The sequence below is a fragment of the Filicampus tigris genome, chromosome 1, assembly GCF_054856515.1.
Source record: "Filicampus tigris isolate MCC_2025a chromosome 1, RoL_Ftig_1.0, whole genome shotgun sequence".
In the NCBI taxonomy this organism is placed as follows: Eukaryota; Metazoa; Chordata; class Actinopteri; order Syngnathiformes; family Syngnathidae; genus Filicampus; species Filicampus tigris.
Window position 1 is genome coordinate 22,132,232 of NC_141217.1, and position 24,184 is coordinate 22,156,415.

General features: G+C 40.8%; 2 protein-coding genes across 2 annotated transcripts in view; one reads left to right on the forward strand and one right to left on the reverse strand.

The window, feature by feature from the left end:
* The first annotated feature begins 9,939 nt into the window (after window positions 1–9,939).
* On the forward strand, window positions 9,940–17,381 carry cox4i2 (cytochrome c oxidase subunit 4I2). Its single transcript, XM_086026523.1, has 5 exons — window positions 9,940–10,074; window positions 12,246–12,348; window positions 16,089–16,256; window positions 16,344–16,475; window positions 17,171–17,381. Exons 1-5 carry the CDS (start codon window positions 10,072–10,074, stop codon window positions 17,302–17,304), a joined length of 540 nt encoding a protein of 179 aa, XP_085882649.1. The 5' UTR covers window positions 9,940–10,071; the 3' UTR covers window positions 17,305–17,381.
* A 796-nt stretch (window positions 17,382–18,177) lies between these two features.
* The window catches only part of bcl2l1 (BCL2 like 1), a 30,933-nt gene continuing 24,926 nt past the window's right edge, over window positions 18,178–24,184 (reverse strand). The window contains exon 3 of the mRNA XM_086026536.1: window positions 18,178–19,743. Within this exon, the coding sequence (XP_085882662.1) occupies window positions 19,600–19,743 (144 nt within the window). The 3' untranslated portion in view covers window positions 18,178–19,599. The remainder of the gene's footprint in view (window positions 19,744–24,184) is intronic.

The window sequence follows — 24,184 nt, forward strand, 5'->3', positions numbered from 1 at the left end:
GGGATAAAAAAGGGGATAAAAATTGTCTTCCATCACCGCCACACCAGCTTACTTACATCATGATGTCACATGGCTGCTCTCTGGTGGTTTTTATCACACATGCACACTGTGTAACTGCCCTTGGGGGGACTGGGTGCCCGCCCACACATTCATTAACAGGGCTTAAGCACAGATGTATAATGTAAGGTTTTGGGGGTGTCAACGGCAGACTTGGGGTCGGAGCCCAAGGGATTTAACAACTATGACCCCTCCTGCTAACCTAGACACAGAGGGAGGAGTTGAGTCATAATAACACCATTTGGCCATCTTTTCTTTGTACTCTTGAAAAAATGGTCCACATCTCATTGACAGGAGAACACTAAAAATGGAGAAAACAAATGTTGGTATTTTTTGGAGCTTGGGTGGATGTTTGACACCAAAGTACGAGTATGAGTACAGTTGGTACATCAACACAACGGCTTGGAGGTTCGGGGTTTGAATCCCAGCTCTGGGCAGACCTTTGCATGTTCTTCCTGTGCTTGCGTGGGGCTTCAATCATCAATAAATACAAGGGAACCAGTTCCATTGGCAGCCATTCATGTTCACTTAGCCACGGAACATCTGAGCAGACAATTGTCCCATCACTTTGTGTCCCTTAAAAAGGGGAAGGCACAAATACATACTGGTGTAATTCTGACATTGTTCATCTGATTTGGATATACCCCAAAACTAAGCTGAAAGGCTTCAATTAAAATATATCTTGTTTGATGCATTTCAAACCCATTGTGGTAGTATTTATCGGCAAAGTGAAGCCCAAATATTTAGAGACCTGACTACCACATCCTCAGTGAAACATGGTGGTGGTAGTCATGGCGTGGGCATCTATGGCTGCCAATGGAACTGGTTTGCTTATATTTATTGATGATCTGACAGCTGACAAAAGCAGCAGGATGAATTCTGAAGTGTTTCGGGCAATACTATCCGCTCATATTCAGCCAAATGCCTCAGAACCCATTGGACGGTGCTTCATTGTGCACATTGATAACGACCTGAAGCATACTGCGAAAGCAACCACAGAGGGAGAGGAAGTCAAAAATTGTCTTAATAATATGTTCTATGCAGACCCACACGTCTAAACACAGTATTCTGATTAATATTGTGTTTGCGAAATGTAAATCAAGCAGCAAAATCCACACATTTTTATCCACCTCAGGAGGTGTCCATTGCGCCACTTGCTGTCAACTGAAAATGACATCACAGTTGCTCTGTGCTCACATAACAACCAACGTATGTCACATGACCAAACGCAGAAACCTTTTTTTTTTTTTTTACTTGACTTCCTCTTTAAGGCAAAGAAATTGAATGTGAATGGAGTGGCCAAGGCAATCACCTGTAAACCACATGAATTTCACTTGCTCAAGACAAAACTGAAAGGAAAACGCCACGAGAACAAACAGCACAGTTCCAGAAGAGGCCTGGAAGAGCACTCCCAGACAAAATCAAACGTTTAGTGAAGCAAGTATTGAAAAGTGGAAGTTTGATTAATGATTGGACGTGACTATATTTGTGCAACCTACACTATGCACTTGAAACATGTCATGCTCCTGAACATGCTGTCTGGGTTCCTTGTGTTTGAAATAAACGGAAGTAAATTGTTGTTTGGCATAAATGACGGATGAACTACTTTTGTTTACGTGTTTTTATAAAAAATGCAGTTCAAAACAGCAGAGGCACTCCAGGCATCTACAATTTAATTTTAATGTGACCTATTTTCTATTTGCAAAACAATGACTGCTGTGTAATGCTCAAATGCTTCATTGTCCAAATACTTGACATACTCAGTAATTAAATGAACAATGATGCATTGAGGTGTTATTGTGTCTTGCCTTCTCTAACCTCATACTATTCTTGCCAGGATTGTTTTTAGTTCGCTTGTATTGATTGGTTGGTATGGTAGCAAGAGGTGGGTGTGGTCTGTGATCTGGAAGCTGGGAGGCTTTGAAAGCCCGTTTAAAATCATAGGCGGGTACTTTTTTTTCCGGCCGGACAAAATGGCAGATAAACAGACGGAAGAAGGGTACCCTGGCTGTAGGCGATAAATGGACTGTGAATTTTTTTGCAAAATGCCAAGCTCTGGTAAAGGCATTATCAGGTATCAGTGCTTGGTATCGGCAATCAATAGCTACCTATAGTCGGTCTGAATTAAAAAAAAAAAAAATGGTACATCTGTCGTTAAAGCCGCTTGCTGTGACAATGATGACCAAAAAAAACCCTGAAAAGTATATCCGAAAAAGCCGAAGTTTGAATGTTTGCATCAATTGCTGTTGATTATTTAACTTAGGGGTGGGCGATCTGGCAAAAATATATCAAGATTTTTTAAAAATAAAATCACGATCTTATCATGATTCTTTTTTTGTATCGTTTTTTTTAAGACTAATTTGCACATTTCTGCACATCGCTTTGGCTGTCGGCGCTGACGTCCGAACCGAGTATCTGCAAACTTTGCAAATAACTGGTTTGCGCTTTCTCCTCCGAGGAAAAGCCAAACCAAATCGACACTGTGGATGTGGAGTTTCATTTTGAGACCAACTCTGCTTTGTGGTGACTTTCCGCTATAGCTCCCCGCTATACAAACAAACAGCGAGGCGGGGAGTGTCACGTACGGTGCACTGTGCGTGCTGTGATTGGTTGGTCGGGTATACGCGTCAGCGGCTTTGCGCCGCCATTGAGCTAAACTGTTTGGAATGTGCCATGTAGACGATCAAACGATCTTTCGGCTTTATGAGATCGTGAACACGTTAAACTGCTTAACGATCTAATATCGTCATATCGCCCACCCCTAATTTAACTGATGCAATAATTGCATGGACACTGGATGAACTTAGCCAATCAGATCCAGGACGACCTGGGGAATACATTTACACATACACATGGTAGCCTAGAGCTGCTGCCACTCTAAGCCAATTAGGAGGTAGGAAAAGTGAAAGATGCACAGCAGGAAAAAGACTAACTCACCATGTGGGCTGTATGTTATTGAGGATTATGCATGCGCAGCTAACGCTGGCGCGGTCTTTTGCCTGTCCCTTTCATTCGTAGTCATGCAACTATGTCACTGAGTGGATGCCAAAAAGGGGGGCCGGGCCTTAGAGCCCACCGACACGAGACAAAAGCAGCAGAGCCAAATGTGGCGGAGGATGACGAGCGATTAGGACGAGAGGCGAATGAGGGGGAGGGCGGCGGGGGCCGCCGTTAGCGTGGAAGTGATGGGAGGATGACCCAGTTACGCACAAAGCCTCAAGGCTGCAAGACTATTGGACTAACACACATACAAATACGCACATGCAGAAAAGGTGTACACTACGTAGAAGTACACATGAACCTCGTGAGGTCACTTCTTGTGACCTACATTCATTTTTTGGGACCAATTAGGGCTGGGCACTATGGCCTTAAAAGAAAATATTTCCCCCCCCCCCCACACAAAAATCAATTTCCAAATTGAATTCATTTTCCCTTTGCATATACAAAACGTAAACAACAATGATATTCAAGTACTTTTGCTTGATTGTCTCCCACCAGGCTCAATTCTTGTAAATTGGAAAACAATGTGAAAATGATTTTGTACGTTTTGTGATCCTTTGCTAGAATTAAACTTACTGCTTTTGGGAAAAAGTCGTACAGGGGTCGGAAAAGTTGCTAAATAGTGTGATCAAATTGCTAAATTAGCAACACTGTCTGATTTTGTAAACTACTTCCACTGTTTACACTCCAGCCATATTGCTAGTGGATGCAGTGCACATAAGCAAGGATGCACTTTGAATTTGAATTTATTTGAACATGCAGTCCCCCAAAAAAAACAACACACAAAACCAGAACAAAAGTCCACAATATAAATATTTCTCCGACCACCCCATTAAAAAAAAAACCCTCTGAACTATGGAACGTTAAAAAAGACTGATTGAAAACAAAATACATGACAAATAAATTCATTTTCTAAAAATCTATTAATATCCTAATTCTATGATAAACTGATGCTGAACTAGCATTTTAATAAGGTCCGATTCCCCCAAACAGCATAGTTATATGGCTAAAAGAAGCATAACCACAATTGTCCATTCGAAAGCAAGCATGACAGATTATGTCAAGAGAAAGCATGACAGATTATTTAAAATTAGATGTACAAGCTATGACATTATGTTACACACACTACTAAACACTACTGCTACTAAATAGTGTGCAAATAATTTGTAAAGTTTGTCAAATGTAAAATTGTTACACTGGTGGATATCTACAAATATATTATTTTTGGCATCAAAAGCACATTTTCATTGTTGTTGGTATTTTTTTTTTAGAAGAAGAAAATGAGTCTTCAGATGTTAGGGACATCTTTTCCCACAAAGCTTGTTTGCCTGTGTTTTTTAGTCCAGAATAGCTGATTTAGGTGAAACCAACCCATGTTCTAGTGCTCTAGTGTTCTAGTAGTTTCCTAAAAAAAAAAAAGAATAAAGTAGAAACACTTTTCGTGTGATGAAAGAAGAGTCAAATCTTTCATTTGGTAGTTTTTGTTTCCATAGTAATTAAAACACAATTTTTCTGTGAGCATTGAATCAGTCAGAAAGCTCTAAACTGGCTGGCACTCAATAGTTTCTTTTTTTAAAGGGCTGTCAGTAATAGAGTTCAAATGAAATTAATTTGAATGAGGGCGCCAAGGTGGAGTAGTGGGAAGCATGTTTACTTGTTTGCTTATGTACTGTATAAGTGCCCTCCGATTGACTGGCGACGAGTCCAGGGCGTTCACCGGGATAGGCTGCAGCTCACCTGCGTCTCTAATGAGGTCAAGCCCCACAGAAAATTGATTTCCTAGTATGACAGTTTTGCCATCACTCCTGTCACACAAAAAAAAGAGATGAACAAAGAAGAGAAGCGAAAGGACGTCTGGTCAACGTTTCCCCCAAGAGAGATGGAGCAACATCTCCAATTCTAATAGGACGGAAGGGGTGTGTGTGTGTGTGTGTGTGTGTGTTACTGTGGGGTGAAGCCCTGCAGGGGGTGTCATAGAAAGTGAGCAGATTTAGGACTATTTGTAGCGTCACCCTTCTCAGCTAATTTGCATAAAGGAGCAACGGACGCGTGTCCTCACAGCTGTCGTCTACGCTGACATACATCTTCTCTGCATGTCCAGGCAGGTAAAACACATTTATTAGTGTCAAGCTCAGCCTTTAAACCATTTGGATCCCGTTGAGGGGGCCTTATGGGGAAATATGACACATACATTTTTTGTTTGTTTGATGTTTCTTCCAAGACAGGAGCTGAACCAGTTGAGCAACATTTGACCTGTTAATGATGTTGACAGACAAGTGCTCTTTAAGAGAGGTTGGACATGTCTAAGTCTTTAAAGTGGAAGTCGCACAACACAATTTTTTTTTTTTTAAAGAATATGTTCTATGCAGGGCGGCACGGTGGTCGACTGGTTAGCACGTCCGCCTCACAGTTCAGAGGTCGTGGGTTCGATCCCGGCTCCGGCCTCCCTGTGTGGAGTTTGCATGTTCTCCCCGTGCCTGCGTGGGTTTCCTCCGGGTACTCCGGTTTCCTCCCACATTCCAAAAAACATGCATGGTAAGTTGATTGGACTGTCTAAATTGCCCCTAGGTGTGATTGTGAGTGCGGATGTTTGTCTCTGTGTGCCCTGCGATTGGCTGGCAACCAATTCAGGGTGTCCCCCGCCTACTGCCCAAAGACAGCTGGGATAGGCTCCAGCACGCCCGCGACCCTTGTGAGGATAAGCGGTATGGATAATGAATGAATGAATGAATGAATGTTCTATGCAAGCCCACTAGTTGAAAAAAGGCATTCTGATAAATATTGTGTTTGTGGAATAAGTTTTAATGAACTCGTTTTTAGCCATTTTATCTTCTGTCGACTGAAAATGACTGCTCACAATGACCAATCGCGGCTCAGATTCAGAAAACAGGTCAGCCGTGACGTTTCCAGATTTTAAGATTGCAATCGCTTGATACTAGACCAAACCAGCCATATACATGTTGTGTTTTACAACAGCACCCAACAGCATTTAGAATTCCATATGTACCACACTGGATGAAATCAATATGCTCGTCAGCTCCAAGGAGGTAGCGGTGTGCTTCTGTGACTGTGGCGGTCGAGGCTCACATAGGCCTTCCTATATAAAAAGCAAATCGTGCTAGATAGGTTAGATGCCCGTGAAAGTGGCAAAGTACACATCCAGACTTGGATATTTATGTATTTAAACTGAATTTAACTTGACCCACATTACAGACTGGCTTTCACTTTCTGCAAGGCGGCCTATGCACTGCACACTCATCCTGCGTGACACAGACTTGCAGAGCTTTCATCGGGTTCGAATGAAAACAGTCCGGTAACAATCCAGTCATTTTGGCATGGATTAACCGCGTCACACTTAAAGCTGTAGGCTTCAAAGCGTGGAGGGGGAAATAGCGGCTTGTCGTCCGGACATTACGGTAAAGGCTTACAGAGGATTTCATTTCCTAAAAATGCACCAGAAGTGTGTGTGTACATGGAGCAGAAACTCCCCATAAGTTCCACTGAGTACACAGGCTCAATGTAGCTCTTTCACAACATGCATTTCAAATGAGAGAACCTTTGTATCACGTAAACATAAGTACATCCTTGACACCAACTCTTCTTTACACACAAAAATACTAAAAGGCTACATTTTGGATGCAGGCTACTAATCAACTAATTAACAACTCAAACTGCTAATAGTACAGTTGTTTCGTTTAAACAGTATCAAATTAAATGAGATTCAATCATAGTAAGTGCTATAATTATACAGTGTCTTTTGTTTGTATAAACATTGTATCCATCCATTGTTTACAGTGGCTGTCTTCAGTAGGGTCATGGGTGAGCAGATTTTGGGAACGAGGCAGAGTACACCCAGGAAAGCTTGCCAGTCAAACGCACATATTAGCAAAAAAAAAAAAAAAAAAAACATTATCAGTCACATTCACGCTTAATGGCAACTCAGTCTTCCATTAACCTAATGTGTAATGGGAAGTACACCATAGTACATTAAATTTGAAAAGTAAATAACATGATCATACTAAATTGAAGTAATATTTTGGCCTTTGTTTGACTGATTTATGTGGTTTTATGTTTTTGTCTTTTATACATGTTGCAGGAAGTGAAAAATATTATTAATGTTACAATTTGCCTTTATGAAGACTCTGCATTTAGATAAACATTAAATACACATTTAAAAAAAAAAGCCAAAGTTGCTGATGTGGGTTGATTCATCCCCTACTCGCTCTCAAAACACTGTGTAATACTGCCAGCTAGTGGACTAATGTGTTGTTGTTTGAGAACTACATTGAAGAGTTGTCTTAACTAGCTGCCACTGTGACTAAGATTAGGTTCTGCCACTGTATTTTTTTTTGCAAAGAAAGTACAGTATTCAACTGTGTACTTTGGTTGGTTTGAGCAAGTGTTACTTTACGTTTATGGCCAGTAGCATTTGGACAGTGTGGATAGGAATATGCATCCAAACACCTCCACACTCAATGGACCTGAAAGTGTAGACCTTCATATTTCATTTGAGATGTTTGACTAAAATGTAACTTTTACCAATCGTGAATCACAGCCAACTTGTGTAGAATACCTCAATTTTCCTAGGCTCAAAACTATTTGGACAATTGACATGAAAATATACTGTAATCTGAATTTTAATACAGTGACTGAGCGCTTCAAGTCTGCAGCCAATGGACACCACCAAAATGTGATGCAATGTTTCCTGACACTAACAGAGGTGCTACTGGTTGTGATGAATTCACCATAAAAAAAAAATTGACAAGGACAAGAGTTTACAGGGAGTCCTCATTGTACGAACGAATTCCGTTCCTACACTGGCGATGTAACACGAATTTCCGCATATGTCGGATTTCCCCGTTAAAGTCGAAAATTACGTCAAAATGCTTTGTATAAAAAACGAAAATACATTAAAATAAAAAGCATTAAGATGCTGTACTTAGCATTACTGCTGAGAAGTGGATGGAGAAAGAGGAGAGGAGGGCGAAAAAGGTAAAGATACTGCCGGCGCGCAAACAGACACGAATTACTGAGATATAGATGCAGAGATACTTAGAATAAAAGTAAAGTAAATAAAATGTATTGTCAGTGTCACAGTTCTTCTAGGCTAATCGGCCGATACGAGGAAAGTTAGCCTCGTGCATTTTCCACCATGTGAAGGTAACCACTCTCGCTGTCGGCTGGTGGACAGTTCAGGAAGCTGTGCAGCTCAGCTGTGATATTCACTCTAGTGTCAGACATGCCTGTTTTCTGTTGCTGTGCCCTTAGAAAAGCAGCAAAAGGTCTTCTTCAGTCTCATTGGGGCTGAGCGGAGCAGTTGGGTTTCTTCCGCGAGGATCAGATGCAGCTCTGTCTGAGGTCTGGTTGACCTCTCTTGAGACAAAACTTGGGTGATGGCCTTTTTCCTATTCCCGGAGCTGTTGGATCATCTTTTGTCTTGCTCCCCCATCGCATGGGCGATTCTGTGATTAGTTTGGGCTGAGGTAGGCCCATTTCTAATTGAGCCTCAGAGCGTTCGCTGCCGCTTTCAGCTGGGAGAAAAGGCAGCCACAGTCTTTTTTTTCCTTACGGATCTTTCAATCCCGGGGTCCTTTGCATACCATTACAACAGGCTCACTGGTGTTTATCAGTTGACAGAAGATAAATTATAAGGTATATAAGATTAAACTCTCTGCTCAAATTCAGTCTAACACTACAAAAACGATATAACAGATGGATGACCCGAAATATAAAGAGAAAGCAAATCAAGCCCTTTTGAAGGCAAATGAAAGGAATACTATTCAAAGGCCATATAAGAGCGAATACCAACTGAAGAATATTGCAAGGACTTTTGTGTGTGCCCGATGGTCAAGAGTTGAACCTCATTGTAACAATGTCGAGTCAAACCTTCCAATGGTATAAAATTCAATGCAAATTGCTTTTATTAAAAGGGGAGAAAAAGTTAACTCAACATGAATGTTTTCTTTAGGTATTCTAAAAAAAGACGACGCATTTAGTCACCCTCTTAAAATAATGGCCTATGTCATTTTCTCATTTTTTTCCAGAAAATGTGAAAAACTGAACCACATTCTGATTATCTTATATGTATTGATATTTTCATTTCAGACGTACAATTGAATGATCTGTTTGAGATGGATGCATCTGATTTTAGCAGAAGTGGACAGCATCCTGAGGAGATGAGGCAAAAAAATTCGGGGGTCAAAATATGACTTCGGCCATTATTTTAACAGGCTGACGATTTGGAAAACGAAAAAAAGACAAAGATTGGAGTAAAAACTCCAATCCCATCTTGAATGTTTGATTTCAAATCCACTGTGGTGGTTTATATAGAACAAATACTTTAAATCCCAAACTCTGGACTATCTGCCTGGTTTCTGGTCACACTATAGGTTACTATAATATAAAACAACTTGTCCTTGTCTGACCCAAGTGAGTCTCCTCCCCTTTTAACTCTGGCTGCACTGCTGTTGGCTAACTAGCCGCTCCCACTCACACCCACTCCCTTCAGGCATTTCGCCTCTGGGCTCTTGGCCAGACTTCTGTGAAAATAAAAGAAAAACAACACCATCTTCAAGCAGTGTGGGGTACCCGGCTGTTGAATGTATTTCTTCCATAAACCATGAGTGCACATGTCATATATAAATACCACAATAATGGCCCTCATAACAACAACTAAAAAAACTGGCAGTGAACTAACTCCTCGTGTCCTTATATAACCTCCCTTCTGCACAACGGGAGCAGTGCAAGAAAACAAGAGGAAAAGACCAATTTCTGCATTTTTGCAACCTGTTGCACGGAGTAAATATCGATCCACATTAATCATAGGCATAACTCTTATCATATGAATATATTTATAGATGTTTTTTTTAACTCCCTTTGTAACTTTGCCCCATCCAGGCTGTGCTTAGGACCCACCCACTTCCCTGTCATGTGTCCCTGATATCTAAGCAGACGCGCCACAGGAGCACAAGAAGAAGCTATCTTTCACGCAGAACTTTCACCACCACCACCACCATGGTGAGTAGCCACGATTGCAATCGGAATACTCTTCAACAAAAATGGAGGGACATTAAACACCCCCTCTTCCTCAACTGCGCCACTCTGGAGCTACTTAGAGGAGAGAGCGGTGTACGTGCAGAAGGGATGGTAAACAATGCAAGGAATTAATCTGTATCAGTGTTCTCATTAGAGAACACATTTCCCATTGCATGTGTCAGACCTGTGTGGAACATCCGTTCAATTGTAACAATGTGTCTTCTATTAAATGGAACAAAAAAGATCCCTCCTTTGCAGACATGTCGTCGCCTTTTAGCACAATAAAGTTTAGAAGGTCAACTTGTACTCTAAATTTGACGACCTGCCAGTTTCCGCCATTTTCACTTTCAGTGAGCAATGCCAGCAACAGTTGAAAAGAACAACACTAAGAATAATTTAAGACGTGGTTGAAAGACTGATTTAGCACACAAAGGCAAGCTTAATGGAGCTTGTATGTTAAAATAATTGCACAACAGCTCCCCAAAACTTAAGGTTGTCTTTGGAATTACCCTTGAAAATCTGGAGTTTTCCCAGAAATTCAACACCTACAAAATAATTAATATCTCAGCCCCTGTAGTAGATAGAAACATAATTCCAAAAGAATTTGAGATCTTAAGACGTGTGGCTTTCACACAGACCCGAGTTTATTCATCTTTAACTGTTTCCATCGAAGAGGTCAAACTAAAGTGTCAGTGCAAGAGAAGCACTACTTAATTACTAGGGATGGGACGATTAGAACGCCACGAGATTTCTCGTCTTTGCACAGCACGAGATCTATTTTCTTTTGACGGTGTTTTGGAGTCTGGGTGAATATAGCAGATGTCCTAAAAGGAGCTGTCACCGAATGGGAACTTCCGAGGCCAAATCACGGAGTCGCTGTTGTGACCGACAACGCTCGCAGCATGCATGTGGCGATACGACGAGTTGCAGAAATCTTGACACAGACGCAGTGACATTCCTCTTGTTGAAGATCGACTGAGAAACAAGTTGAACTCTACAATATAATACAATTTTATTTATATAGCGCATTTCATAAGAGCTAGAGCTGTAATAAAGCACTTTAAAAACAATACAATAAATTTAAAAAAAACAATAAGAGGCAGTGATACATCTATCAATAAATACATCAATAAACATCAATAAATATATAAAATATAAATAAAAATATAAATAAATAAAGCCAATAAGTTAACATAAAACACTATATACAATTGAGTTACTGCCCCACGAGCACAGTTGGATTTTGTCAAAGTATTCAGTAAGAGGAAAGACAATGGCTGAGTAATGTAATTTCTACACGTTTCCTCTGATTTGGATGTAAATACCCACAAATTAAAGCTCCGTCTGCACTTAAAGCACAACATTGTTTCATTTGAAATGCATTGTACAGCGCTGGAATGCTGAATATTGTGTAAATTTCCAAATATTATGGATCTGACAGTAGAAATGTTGCTTTGGCACCATCTGGTGGCAACTTGGTGCCAAGCACCTATGTTGTACTGAGGGGAGGAGCTTCATGTCGCCAGGCCATAACATTGTATATTTGAGAAAAGAAAAGTACTTTGCTGCACTCTTGCCATTTCTAAGCAATTCGGAGCAATTTTCACTGTAAAACATTTTGGTGAGTATTTTTCTGTTGACTCAAAAGACGTGACTAGGCAATCAAAATTAAAACATGCAAATGCGAAATCACTTAATAAAAATAAAAATGAATTGATTGGGACTTTGTGGGCGAACATGTGGCACGAATAAATAATGTAATATTACATCATATTAACAAATTACAAAGTCAAGAAAAAATAACATTGCATGTTGACAAAATGTCTAAAATAATATTCAATAAATAACACAAAGTAATTATATAATATTTATAACATTACAATAGCAACCACGCAGTAGTAGCTGCTCAGGCCCCAATAATAAAATGTATTTTTTAAAACAAGAAATTCATAAAAGAAGGTATGGAAAATGCAATTAAAATGCAATAAGAGACAATCACACAACATCAGTAGACTCTAATAAATACCGTTTAAAAATATGGAAGATTAATATTGTTTTGCTCATCGAGATGCACTTTGAGCTCTCAAGGTGGATTTATTGTGTTCTAATTCTTCCAGTTTGTTTATGCAGCTTTTTATGCACTGTACTTACAGATGCTCGGCCTGACTGCGGGGCGTGTAGGAACAAGGTTCCTAGGCAGTCGCATGGTGGCACTCATGAGCCCGAGGAGCGCCACCATGGCGAGTCACGGTCACGGTACAGTATCATAATCATGTCTTCTTGTAAGCGGTGGAGAGAAGTGTTAATAATGGTCATGAACAACTAAGGAGAAACAGGTCAAACGCCCACCTGCTCCTCAGGGCCTCTTTTAGCACTTTTTTTTTTAATCAAATCATAACACAAGTCTGTACTGCACAATGCCCAATTGAAAATACGAGTTAGGGTCTAGTGAACGCTTACAGATTCGGGAGTCATGGTTGCCATGAATAAAACAAAAACCTTCTTATACTTTTTGTCTGGCTTTCCTTCGTAAAAAGGCAAACTGTGTGAAATTGCAGATTTCAAACTATAAAAAAAGATGACTTGTCAAGTCACATATATTTGCGCAAACTATATTTGAAAAAGCCAACAGTGAATTATTTGTTAATCATTCAGAACTAACGATTGATATTTAGGCAATAATAAACCCTTTTAGAAGGGATCGCATCGGGGCTTGAACCCCTTAAGCCAGGGGTGTCAAAGTCAAATGGACGGAGGGCCAAATAAAAAATGTTGCGACAAGCCGAGGGCCGGACTGATAGAATGTTCATTGAAATTTTTTTAAATGTCCAGATTGGATCGGGTCCTTCGCGCCTACTGATGATGTCACGCTTTATATATCTGTAATATATTTCTTTGCCTCTATGTTTGTCACCCCCCTGGCTGTTGTCTTTTTATCTTTGGAGTTACTAAATAAAAAATAAAATAAAGTACATTACTGCTACTTTTGCGAGGCAGCACGTACGTCACTTCCGCTTATGGCCCGAGAAGAAGCCACTGCCCGTCTTGTGAAACAAGATCTGTGGAACGTTTGTGTTTCTCCTGCCAAACTGGAAACAATTTTCTGGTTGACTCGGGCTGCAAGATTATATGAACTGTACATAATGTCAAGTAAAACGGAGAGGATCATATGGTTGGTATGATGTCTCCAGCTGACTCTATTATTTATTCTAGAGTGGCAAGGTATGGATGTGGGTGCTCCTGTCAGAGAACACAGGCCCGTATTCCACTTGACACGTCTATTTACTGTGGTCTGCAACAACACAAAGAATAACCTAGCAACATCGTCCAATGCATATCCATTAGTTAACAATATGCCTAAACTGTGTTAAGCAATTAAACAGCCAAACAATACATACAATACACATTCACACGTGTCATCACTAGAATAGTAAGCATACTAGCCGACATAACTAACTAGTGTTCATCAACGTGACATCACTCACAAGAACATATCTATGCTATTATGTACAGCAGTTACTGACACGAACCTAAATGATTAAACTCACCTTTTAACATTTACACACACCAACAAACATGGTGAAACACGAGAAATCTGCAACTACTGAGTTTGCTTGCACGAACAAACTACTAGCTAGCTGTGTCTAAGGAGGAGAAAGAAAAGAAACCACGTCTCTCGCTATCGACACTTGGCGCTCGAGGAGCGTTCAATGCCCTCTCACAGTGTGGGACATCTCAGAACTAGATTGAAACTCAATGAAAATATCAAATGCCAACAATTACTAATAATAAAACAACGCGAGATTTCTAACATGAAGTATTTCTTAATAAAGCGCGTTTTACTCTGAATAACATTTCACCACAATCAGATTCTGAAAGCCACGAAAAGTGACGTGAAGTCTTCAGTCGGCATGTAGACGACCGAAGGACGATCCTCGCAAAAGTAGCGGTAATGATCATTATAACAACAGCCAGGAGGTGGTAAACATAGATGCAAAGAAATATATTACAGAAATAGTGTGACGAATTGGGTTATCTGTGTTGTGGTCGGATTTGTGTCTTGCCAAGTTGTGTTGTTTCCGAGGTTAATGAATGCATCGTGCGGCTCGCTTGACGGGAGGGCATGCGAGCGAGAGTAGCGGAGGACGAAGAGGAGAGCTTGACTGAACGGTTGTCGTACTGTATTGGCATCGGCTGTGGCCCACAGTAGCCGGTTGGACAAATAAAAGGTGCTAATTAAACTACGTCTGTGTTCTTGGAAGACGCTACAATATATTTTAACGCGTGACGTCATCAGCAGGCGCAAAGGACCCAACCACTTCCGCTACCCACACCGGCTTGCTGCGGGCCGGATCTAATATTAAAGCAATATCATCCCAGGGGCCGTAGAAAACCTTCTCGCGGGCCGGATGTGGCCCGCGGGCCTTGACTTTGACACGTGTGCCTTAAGCAGAGGGCTTCTTTTTGGCAACTTTGCCAAAAACGCCTAAAAAAGGTGCACCCAAAGTAAATTTGTAGCTGTTCTTGAACCATTTGGAGTATCAGCATAGTTTTGGTCTCTTTTTGAAGATAACATTTTCCACAAACAGTCAGAATCTGTGTAAGTACTCCTGTCCCTGAAGTATGGATATTTGAAAATAGCAAAAAAAAAAGGTGAATCTTATGTTCGTGTAATTTCCTTTCACAAAATCTGCCTTGAAAATGAATTTAGAATGTTGATTACGACTTGAAGAGGACTAAAGGTCTCCCCAAGTTCCAGTTCAAATTTGACAATAATCCTACAAAAAATGAGCATTTTACACATGTTTTCCTAAGGAAAGGTAAATGCGAACCCCGAATGTTCCATTTGGGTGACCTGTGCATCCATTTGGTTGACCTGTGTGAATACTTGCGGAAAAAAAGACTGCTATGCTTTTTTTTTATGCTACAATGGTGTAGTTCTTTTGTGCTGTTGTTTTGCCATGTTTACACGCAAAAAAACAACAACAGCAACAGCAAAGGAGGCTTCGCGATAGCAATGAGTCTTGTTACGCACAGATCGCAGGAGAACGGAGCCCGAAAAAAAGGCGTTTACTCAACGAGGTTTCTTTTATTCAAAGAGGATTTGTATGACACACCCCATTTCATTGTTTCAAGAATATTATTGTCTATCCAATGAGTCAGTCACCAGTCAGTTACACTGTGATTAGCCAAAGCTACGTAAGGATATATAATGGAAGTGACTTTTTTACGCACGGCCGTTCATTGGCTTCTGTAGGTGTCTTTGAAGGGAAAACCCTTGCAGATTGTCTAAAGTGAGGTGTCAATCAAAGGCCAAGGATTAGGCCTTTCGTTGCCTTTCCTTCAATATGTGTACGTGGCTAATCCGCTCATGCTAAGTGAAGCTATGATTGCAAATGCATAAAAAAATAGGGATATTTGATGGTTTGCAGTTTGCAGCTGCAGATAACGTGGCTTTATGGATGCAAAGCTTGGCATGGACTCACTATTTTACCGGAATACTTTAACTGGACCCTTGTCGACGTCATGGGACCATGTTTGATGCAGTTGGACATATTTGTGTAAATTCATGACGTTGCTATGGTGAGTCGCCTTTTTGTTTTTAGATCTACGATTGTCTGACATAAACGCTCACTCAGTCTGCAGATATGATTGCATTGTAAAATGTTGGGCATCGTTCAAATCTCCAGAAACTCAGCTTTTAAAAGATGTATAACATGTTCAAAGAGGTACTCAGCTGACGACGTGCATCAGCGATTTAATTTGACAGATGACGGAGGGCCCCGTGCTCACTTTAAGGGGATAATTGGCCCCTGACCCTGAGCCCCTGCTAGCCCTTTGAACTGAATTGTTACAAGCAGGATACATTTGATTTACTTTTACAAACAATCATCAATGAACATTTGCAGTCATCATTAATTGGGTTTAAATAGCCAATTGTATTCTTATAGCATATGAAAACTGACTGCATTTTTAACGGGTGACTTTCGTACCAGCTGATGTCAGCGAGCTAGCGGACATGTCCAAGCCCATGTACTGTGACCGTGTGGACACCCCGTTGCCGGACAGGGCCTACAAGGATGAGTTGAGTGCTGCCGACAAGAGTCTCAAGCAGAAGGAGAAAGGGCCCTGGAACCAACTAACCAAAGAAGAGAAGATAGCACGTAAGCACCAAACACTAACACAATGTTTTTAATAAAGGCCCCCGAAAGTCACTAAAACGTCCTTGATCTTGTCCAAACGCATTGCAGTGTACCGCCTGATGTTCCGCCAGACTTACCCTGAGATGAAGCAGCCCACTAGCGAGTGGAAGACGGTCACAGGTGGAATCTTCATTTTTTTGGGCTTCACCGGGCTGGTTGTCTGGTGGCAATCCATCTATGGTGAGTTCACGGGCCCTCGGTTTACACGTACAGTGCACCGCTTTCTTTGGTTGGTCCTCAGGTGGCTTGTACGCAATTTTACGCATGCAATGAGTCTTTTACAAGTTATGGATGTTTGTAAATTTCGCCAAAGTTTTGTTTGGTCAAGTGTCAACACAGTAATGTAATCCACAACTCGGCAAAACTTCTTCAGTGGAGCGTGTCGTCGTGTTTTTCTTTATAGTCTGGAACATAATCCACAAGTCTTCCACTTTTATCTGTCGTTGCGTAGGAAGCTAATTGTCTGTATCGCTATTACGGGACGGGCAATTTTTAGCTTCGTGTTGTGTTGAAAAGCGCAAAACACGAGTCCGCTCCGTACGCCAAAGTATTATTCCTGTTTATGTTGTGATAGCCAATAGGAAACGAGAGTGATGTCACGTGATTTGTAGTGAAGCTTTTAAATTCAATTCGTTTTCTCAATTTTTGCGAGCGAGAACTCTTAAAACGTTACTGGAGAAAAAATCCATTGTTTCTTATTTAGAATGGCTTTGAAGTGATTTACTCCCTTGTTTTCATAAGTATGTATCTAGTGTTTCATTCTTATTTAACTATGTAGTATTTCATTACTGCGGGCAGGTGGGAGGGACAAGTCTGCTGTTACCTGTTCTGTGATGGAACTGATTTATTGATGCAGTATTTGAATGTGTTTCCAGTGTACCCCGCGCAACCACGAACCTTTGACAGCGAGTGGCAGGCCAAACAAATCCAAAGAATGCTGGACATGAAGGTGAACCCAATCGAAGGTTTCTCTTCCAAGTGGGACTATGAGAAGGGCCAGTGGAAATGATTAAGCAGAAGCACATCCTCACTTTGTCTGCATGTCATAACCATACAAGACTAATAAAGTTTGATCTCCGTCCAACATTTAGTGTGTGAGCGTTTAAGGTTTTGTCATATTTATGACTTCATGCATTTCATCTATAGCTAGATGGCAGAGATATGTGGCAGATGCTGATGGCATAGATAGATGAAGACATTGGTAGTAAAGAAGTGAAACGGTACAGGACACCCTTCATGATCCCTGATGGGACACTAATTGCAGCCTATTAAAGACAGTTACCACTACAGTAAATATTCATAATTAAAAGCAGACCACAAATACAAATGAAAACAAGAGCAGTACCTGTGTGCTTATGTGCCGCATGAAAAAACGTCTGTTGTGCGTGCACTGCCTAAGCTCAAAATGGCATCCATCGTCACAGTAGGTGAATGAGAAACACATCTAGGCTATAAATCACGCAAGGCGGTAATTTGAGTGTACCTTCTTGTGCCACATTTACTCTTGCGCATATCTTAATTGATGCCGTGTAAACATTCATCTGAGCTTGGTGCTTCAAAGATTCTTCAACCAGGTCTTCCCACTCTTCTGACCACATGTGTAACAGAGCTGGACCGTACTTAGAGTGACAAATGTGATTCGGCAACCTGACAGCTTGAGGATTGTTCAAGGAAAGGGGGTTGGCGAGGGAGGGACCATCAAGGTGACTGCTTCCACATCCTCAGAATCCGCCCATCAAATTCAATTAAGCTCCTCACTTTAGATAAGTGCACAATTGATTATGATGATTGGTGGGTTTTGGAAATGCTGGTAAACCTAACTTGTTTGGATTTTCAGGACAGGACACAAAGAATTGCAAATCATGAGCCAAGGACACATGAATGTGTCATAAACTTTTATTAACTGCTCATATCTGAAAATGTTCAACAGGGGGGGGGGGGGTGTTAAATGATCAGTGCTACAAACATTACAACTTTACATCCAAATATCTAACATGTTCATGCTGACAGAAGTCCTATCTGTGACAGATGTCCTATCTGCGGTGTGAGCTGCTACGTTTGCTGCATTTGTCAGCTACTGTCTAGTAAACGAGGACAACATGCCCCCCTTCTCCAACACACAGACACACGCACACTGTGCTCTGGCTGACTGAACGTAAACAGTAAAAAAATAAAATTAAAACCTCACTCAAAATTGAGCAATAAATCAGCTGGGAGTGCTGGGCTCCAATTGTCTTAAAAATCCAAATATAACTAAAAGCACAAAATGGGCAAAATGTACGCTCACTTCAGTTTCAAACGGCTGTATTTAACAGCTAAAATGTCCTCTCAAAACAAGAAGCACCACACATTACAAACTACCATGCGAGACAGTATCAGAGAAGAACGCAGCACTTTTTTTTGTTTTTGTTTTTTTTTTTTTTAAAGCGTGACTTAGCAGGAAATTGCCACTCCACGCTGTTCCAGTAACCACATCCTGCCCTTCACTTTCCATATGGCACAGCCAAGCACGACTAGCGACGTCTGCCGGAGCCAGGAGCGGTGTGGACACCAGGCCACCAGTGGAGTAGCCATGGGTGAAAACATGCTGTCAATTTGGATTGAGCTTTGGGAACCTGTTACTTATGAGGCCAAATTGAATCTACAAAGAAACGTGACGCTAACAAATGTTCATCATTATATATTCTGATCTAGTTTTGGATTGTTTTTTTAAAAGCCCTTCTGGGATAATAACACTACTTGCAAAAAGCCATTGAGATTTCTAGTGCAATTTCAAGATGAACCTAAAATGTACTATAATCTTTACAGGTAAACTTTCATTTTACATTCTCTAAAAAGGTAATAGTGCAATTTCGGTTCTTCCTGAAATTGCATCTGAAGGCCCACTAGCCCTAACATTTTTTGGGGCAGTCCACTGTAGGTTTGTGAGGCTGGTTCACATACTCTCGCGGTCCATTAAGTTTTAGCCTCCCTGGAGGATCTAAATGGGTAATTTAGAAGTGTGCACGCTTACAGAGAAAAAACAAACAGGAGGCTTAAAAAGGAACAAATTCCTGAAACGATAACATGTCTACGTGTCTATGCTGAGGTTAATGGCATGGGTGGAGGGGGTAACGTGAACACAAAAGACCCTCCTTCCACTTTGTTTCTCACAACAGTCCAAAAACAACAAGGTCAATTCTCAGTCCAATGTGTAATGGCAGGAGTCAACATCAGCAAAACGGAACCTTCAATTCAACTTCCGTCGTGTATTTTTCTGTATGCATCTAAGTGTGTGTGAGTGAATGCGTAAGATGAGAGGGCATCACAGTCGCTTCTGGGCGATGAGCGAGCCCACCACGACCCCGGTCACCAAGGTCATCCCAGCCAGAAGCCACTTCTTGAAACTCTCCTGGGACCGGCGGACCTCCGCTGCCGCGTCGTGGCCGAAGATCTCAGCAAAACGCTCCTGGAAAACAGAGCCTCAATTAATACTAATGCGGAGTGATGCTAACAGTTGTTTGGTTGGTGGAATTGCAACAAATCGAATAGAACACAAGTTAAACTATAGAGCCAAGAGCTCAATCCAGTCCACCTCATCACTCTATGGGGCCCACAAGAGTTTAAATTATTAGCATAGACTCAGAAGAATCGGTGGGCAATGTGTGGCCCTAATTCAGTCAACAAAGCAATTGCAATTGTCAGAAGCCTGTAGTATTTGTTGCATTAGTTTACTGGTAGCTATTTTTTTCCTTTTCAGTTATTCTTTACTGAAATAGCCTGATTTAATCTTTACCGTTAACCTGAATTTTCATTTTATTGTAAATAAATTAAAAATACAGTAGTAAAACATGCAAATGTGCACTTAACATTTTACATTATAAGTGATAATGCATTATATCAATAAAATCCGTATTTTATCTGTTCTTTTTGTCTACAAATGACCTGGCCTGTGCTTGAAAAAAATCCAAACATGGCCAGTGAAAAGGTTTATTTACCCCTACTTGACAGCAACTACCCGAAATTGTACGTCATTTGGAGTGTTTGTACTTTGAAAGTACCACTTTGAAAACCCATCGGCCACTAATTTTCCCTCCTGGAGAAAGGTTGATAAGTGATGCTGCATTCATCATAAAATGCTGTATACATTTGCTGACAAGTTTATACATTTATAGGGTTTCACATTTACAAACAACTCTCGAAGGACAACTGTTATGTTTTGACTTCACTACTTGATGGCAACCAGCAGAGGGCACAATTAAGTCATGTTTAAGGTCCTGAAATTACTTCAGTCCTGCACCATCGTGCCATACTAAAAGCTCACCAAATATTGCAGGTGTTTCTCCACGTAATAACATCTTACATCTCAAATCTGACGCCCCCACCCCCCTTTCAAAATGATGTCGTATTTGAGTTTGAGAAAAGTTAGTGTATCTTGCATACAACAAAAGTATTCTTTGATGGGATTTGTGTTATAAGCAAAGCTCTACAACTGTGCTGTGGTCCCACCGTTGTTGTGGTTGTGACTGATCCTTGACTGAAAATGATCAATGTCCTCAAAATTGCCTGCTCAGGCTCCAAAACACTGAACTGTTAATTAACAAAACAGTTTTCAGTTAGTCAGGTTGGCTTCATACATCCACCTACAGCTGCAAGAGCCTACCGTCACCATGGCAACGCATATTGGCCACGAGTAAAGTAAAATAAAAAGTCCCTAAGGCCACCTTGATCACAACTGTGCATGTAACAACACCTTTTAGGATTTGCTATCGGCACAGTAATGCTGTAGCAGATTCATGCGAGATGTTGACATTCTTTCCCATCTTAAGCCCCGCATAGCCGCCGCCCACTGACATCATTTCCTGGAAAGGAAAAATCACCAACAGTGTGTAGTTGGGAATTTTCACCAGCAGGGGGCGTCTGTCGAGTTCAGCAGAATGACTCAGAAGGTTGATGGTCGTCATGTTGTCCTTCGAGGCCCCTTGGTGCTTTCAAAAATTGCCAGTCACCGTGGATTAGTCAGACAAAAATGAGCTATGACTAGTTCTAGGTTGAGGGGCGAGCCAAAGAGCAAGGGGAACATTTTTGGTCATTTACTGGAAACAGCAGACAGTTGAGACAAAGCGTGAAACCACTGCATCGGCGCTGATGCTTGTTTATGGAATCAGAGGATATGACTATAGAGGAAGTTAAATAAGACTATTATGTCACATTGAGAGACCATCACTATTCAACAGGGTCATCACTACTTTATGATATGATTACTTTCACTGTGGTACTGGCCGCTACCAATGCTACGATCACACTTTACTTGTATTTACTTTATTATTATTTTTTAACACCAATGTCTAAATATCTGCTGATGCTCAACCCAGTACCTGACAGATCTGGACAATTCCACTTGACACCTCAGTAAAATAGAGGATGGTAGCTTTAGCTCTAATTTCAACAGATACATGTACATCTTTGAAAACAATACATAAAATAATGAACAATGTCACAGATTTTTCATAACCTTGGGCTCTTGCTCCTGATAAACATGACACATTCTCACAGAGAATACTTTTGGTTCTCTTAAGCCATACGAGGGCTCCAAACTTCCAGAATGTTCATAGGGTTCTTCTAAAAAGGAATTCAACAACAACAAATTCTTAACAAATTGGCCACACTAAGTCGAAACACAGTATTTTGATTAACAGAGTTTGTGGAATATGAATTAAGCAGCAAAATCCACCCAATTTTGTCCATCACAGGGGGCGGCCATTTTGCCACCTAGTGTCAACTGAAAATGACATCGCAGCTGCTTAGTGCCCAGGTAATAAAGCAATAACGGCTCACCTGTTTTCTTAGTTTGGTCATGTGACATTCACAAGCTGAGCCGTGATTGGTTGTTACCTGAGCCTTCTATAATGTCTTAGTCTATTTAAATGTTATTTATATGGTCTACCTACGCTACAAATTTTCATTGCAGGTAGGCCTAGGAAAAACGAGTTCTGACAAAAGACGACATCACAACTCTAACTGTGCGCTGTGAAGAAACTGCAGGATGTGTAGGAGGAAGAGGTTTTAGTGTGTCGTGCAATGTCGTCGTATTAACAGGAACTTCTGAACAAACAAATCTTGCAAAGTTTTCTAAGAATTTCGCCGGCTGTCGACATGCTGGCGGAAGATAAGCCGACGCGATGACCTCAATCCTGTGTGTGTTTTGTTTGTGTACATGTAAATAAAATGACTACGTGAACAGTATTCATCATGCGACTTTTTCAATACATTTACTTTCATGCAAGCATTTGGTCTTGATATGAGTTTACTGTACATGAAAAGGACAACACTGGCCAAAAGAAATTGAAAACCAATGTCCTACCCTGGCACCAATCCCACCCACTGCAGAAAAAGATAAATGCACCTTTCATTTTTGGGCCTGTATTATGCAATACAACTCATAATCAGACAAAAATTCTTACGACGCAAAATTGGTTTAGATTTCAGCACACCGCTAACTGACATGGTAAATGACAGAAGAAGCTGTGTTTTCCCTCATGTAGCCAATGTGTTCACAATATTACGGACAGTACAGTGTATGACGCAGTACAGTTTTATAACTGCTAAAATATGATCACAATAACAACTATATGAAAAAACAAACTGCATTTTTGAAGAACCTGAAGTGTTTGCCCACTGGGACTTCTGTCAATGGTACAGTTTTATAACTGCTAAAATATGATCACAATAACAACTATATGAAAAAACAAACTGCACTGTCAATGTTTAGTAAGTTTCACTGCATACAAAGTTCATTCAAGGAAAAGCATTGCCCCTTATCTAGTCTGTTACTACCGGCTGGGGCCACATGTCCACACAAAATTTTTTCCTAATAAAATCTTAAATGACCACTTTACGGATATATGCTTTTCATTAAACACTGACAATAGACCTCAGAGTTGTTAGGCTAGATTAATTGTACTTTCATTTGTTGTGGGGAACATTTTTTTATTCCAAAGAAACTGAAGGTCATCTCATTTATTTTGAATGAGAATTTCAGTCAGTATTCCAGATTATAGAACGAAGCAAGCCTTTGTGGGCCCATGGGACATATTTTGGTGTAGATGATAGATCATATACACTGCAATCTCCAAAGTTAGAATTTAAACCAACATTTTGCTGAAAAATACAATTTGGCTTTTTCTTTGGCTTCTTATTTACATGTTACGCCACAAGGTGACAGTATTGCACAAGCATGTGTTGTCGGGTATCTTCAAAGGGCGAGCAATTTAAATCTATTATTATACAGAGGTTATTTTGCATGACAATCCAAGGGAAATGAAAATAATACTAACCCGTACAGTTATTTTATGATAGTGCCAGTATTTCCATTGGGTAAAGTTATTTCGAAATTACCTTGGGAGGCTGCGCTTATCTAAAAAGGCTTGTATATGTGAGCGCAGGGCAGAAGGAAGTGGCGGCCTTGCATTCCGACCTTCCGATCACAGACCGCGAGGAACCAAAGACCGTCTAATGTGTATTCGGAATGTGGGGAAGCTGCCAAGAAAATGGGGACTGTTTGTCTTCTTTCACTCTCACCTTGACTTCCTCCACAGGCCTTGATTGTGGTGCACGCCGAGATTAAGAGCAACCCTCCAGATAAACACAAACCCCGATTGAACCCACCGCCACAGCACCATGACTTCTGACACAGATGGCAGGATGACTAAACGAGTGTGACAGGACACACTGCAGGTAGCTGTAATGCACTAAAGCAGACGGAAGCAGCCAAAAGGGATTGACAAATGCTTGAATAATGAGTCATGCTTACATACACACTTGGTACATGCTGTTTCAGTAGTTGACTTCATTATTTCTAAACAAAAACAAAGGCTACGTAATTCCTGTGTAATCAGTCAGGAGCAATG